The sequence below is a fragment of the Lipotes vexillifer genome, unplaced genomic scaffold (genome assembly GCF_000442215.2).
Source record: "Lipotes vexillifer unplaced genomic scaffold, Lipotes_vexillifer_v1.1 scaffold1201, whole genome shotgun sequence".
Classification (NCBI taxonomy): Eukaryota; Metazoa; Chordata; class Mammalia; order Artiodactyla; family Lipotidae; genus Lipotes; species Lipotes vexillifer.
In genome coordinates, this window is record NW_006783542.1 from 1047313 (window position 1) to 1048546 (window position 1234).

At 61.0% G+C, this 1234-nt stretch overlaps 1 protein-coding gene across 1 annotated transcript in view; it reads right to left on the reverse strand.

Moving 5' to 3' along the window:
• Positions 1-1234, reverse strand: part of KIF21B (kinesin family member 21B) — a 40859-nt gene that overhangs the window by 1325 nt on the left and 38300 nt on the right. The window contains exons 32-33 of the mRNA XM_007456163.1: positions 1074-1191; positions 291-461 (exon numbers count right to left, since the gene is read on the reverse strand). Coding sequence (XP_007456225.1) covers positions 291-461; positions 1074-1191 — 289 coding nt within the window. The remainder of the gene's footprint in view (positions 1-290; positions 462-1073; positions 1192-1234) is intronic.

Here is a 1234-nt window from a genome sequence, read left to right on the forward strand (position 1 = left end):
CCACCCTGAGACCCTGCACTGGTACAGAGACCTTTAGCCCTCAGAGGGGTCGGGAGAGAAGGAAGGGGGCGACTGGTCAGACCGGGGGCTGAGAGCAGACCCTTCCTGAGAGCTGCTGCCTGAAGGCAGATGGTGGAGGCAGGAGAGGGTGCCGGCCAGGGGGGTAAACACAGGTGGGGAAGAGGCTGCAGAACTGGCAGGCTTGGGGGGCTCTGGCCCAGGACACAGGGCCCCCAAGCCCTGCCCGGGGACCGCCTCTCCGCAGCCCACCCCTCCCGCCCCCACTGCACCTGCATGAGCTCCTGCTGCGCCAGGTCCCACTTCTTGATGCCATTATCCCGGGAGCCGCTGAACAGGACGTCCCCCTGGATGGCCAGACACTCGATGCCATCGTAGTGCGGGGGCTCGAAGTTGTGGGTGGGGCCGACGGTGCCCGTCACACACTCACCCAGCTGGAACATCTGCAGAGGAGGGGCAGGAGGGAGGCCGGGCGCCTCACCAGGCTGGGGGTGGGCTTCCCGGGGGACAGGAACGGGGGGCAGGGAGGCCGACTCAAGGTGGGTTTGGGCTGTGAGCCTCCTGTTAAAATTTTTAATAAATATAACACTACTTGCACTTTAAATAAAGACATTCATCATAACCCCACCACCCTCCTTCCCTTTTTATCCACTGCTTCCCAGTCTCCAACCCTGTACCTACGTTTGCAATGACACAACCAGGGAGCAGAGAGCACCAGTGCTGACTTGTGCTCTTTGTGCGTTTCTTCCTATTTATCGTGTACTCAGTTGTGCTGTATCCCCTCCTGTGGGTTTTCCCTAATTTTCCTGCCTGCTATTCCCCCCGTAGACACTTAGGCTCTTTCTGGCTTTATGTACAGATCGCGCGGCAATCCCGACCTTGTGCGCAGACCTTGCTCCTTGGAGGTGATTTTTCAGCATAAATCCCCAGGGGTCTCATTATTTTCCATGAGTCCCAAGGCAGTGGAGGGAGAGGGCCAAGGGAGGGAGGGTAGGAGGCGAACAGAGCCGCCACCGAGCCCGGCCTCAAGGTCAAGGTCAGGGACTTCTCCATACCTTAACGTAGTGGTCCTTGGAGCCGGTTACCACCAGGTCGTGCTGGCTGGCGGCCTGGGCGACCGTCAGGCACATCACGGGGCCGATGTGGCCGGTCAGCTTGCCGACGGGCTGGAACCTGAGGGGGGGAGAGGCCCAGCCGGCGGGGGGGGGGGGTTGGG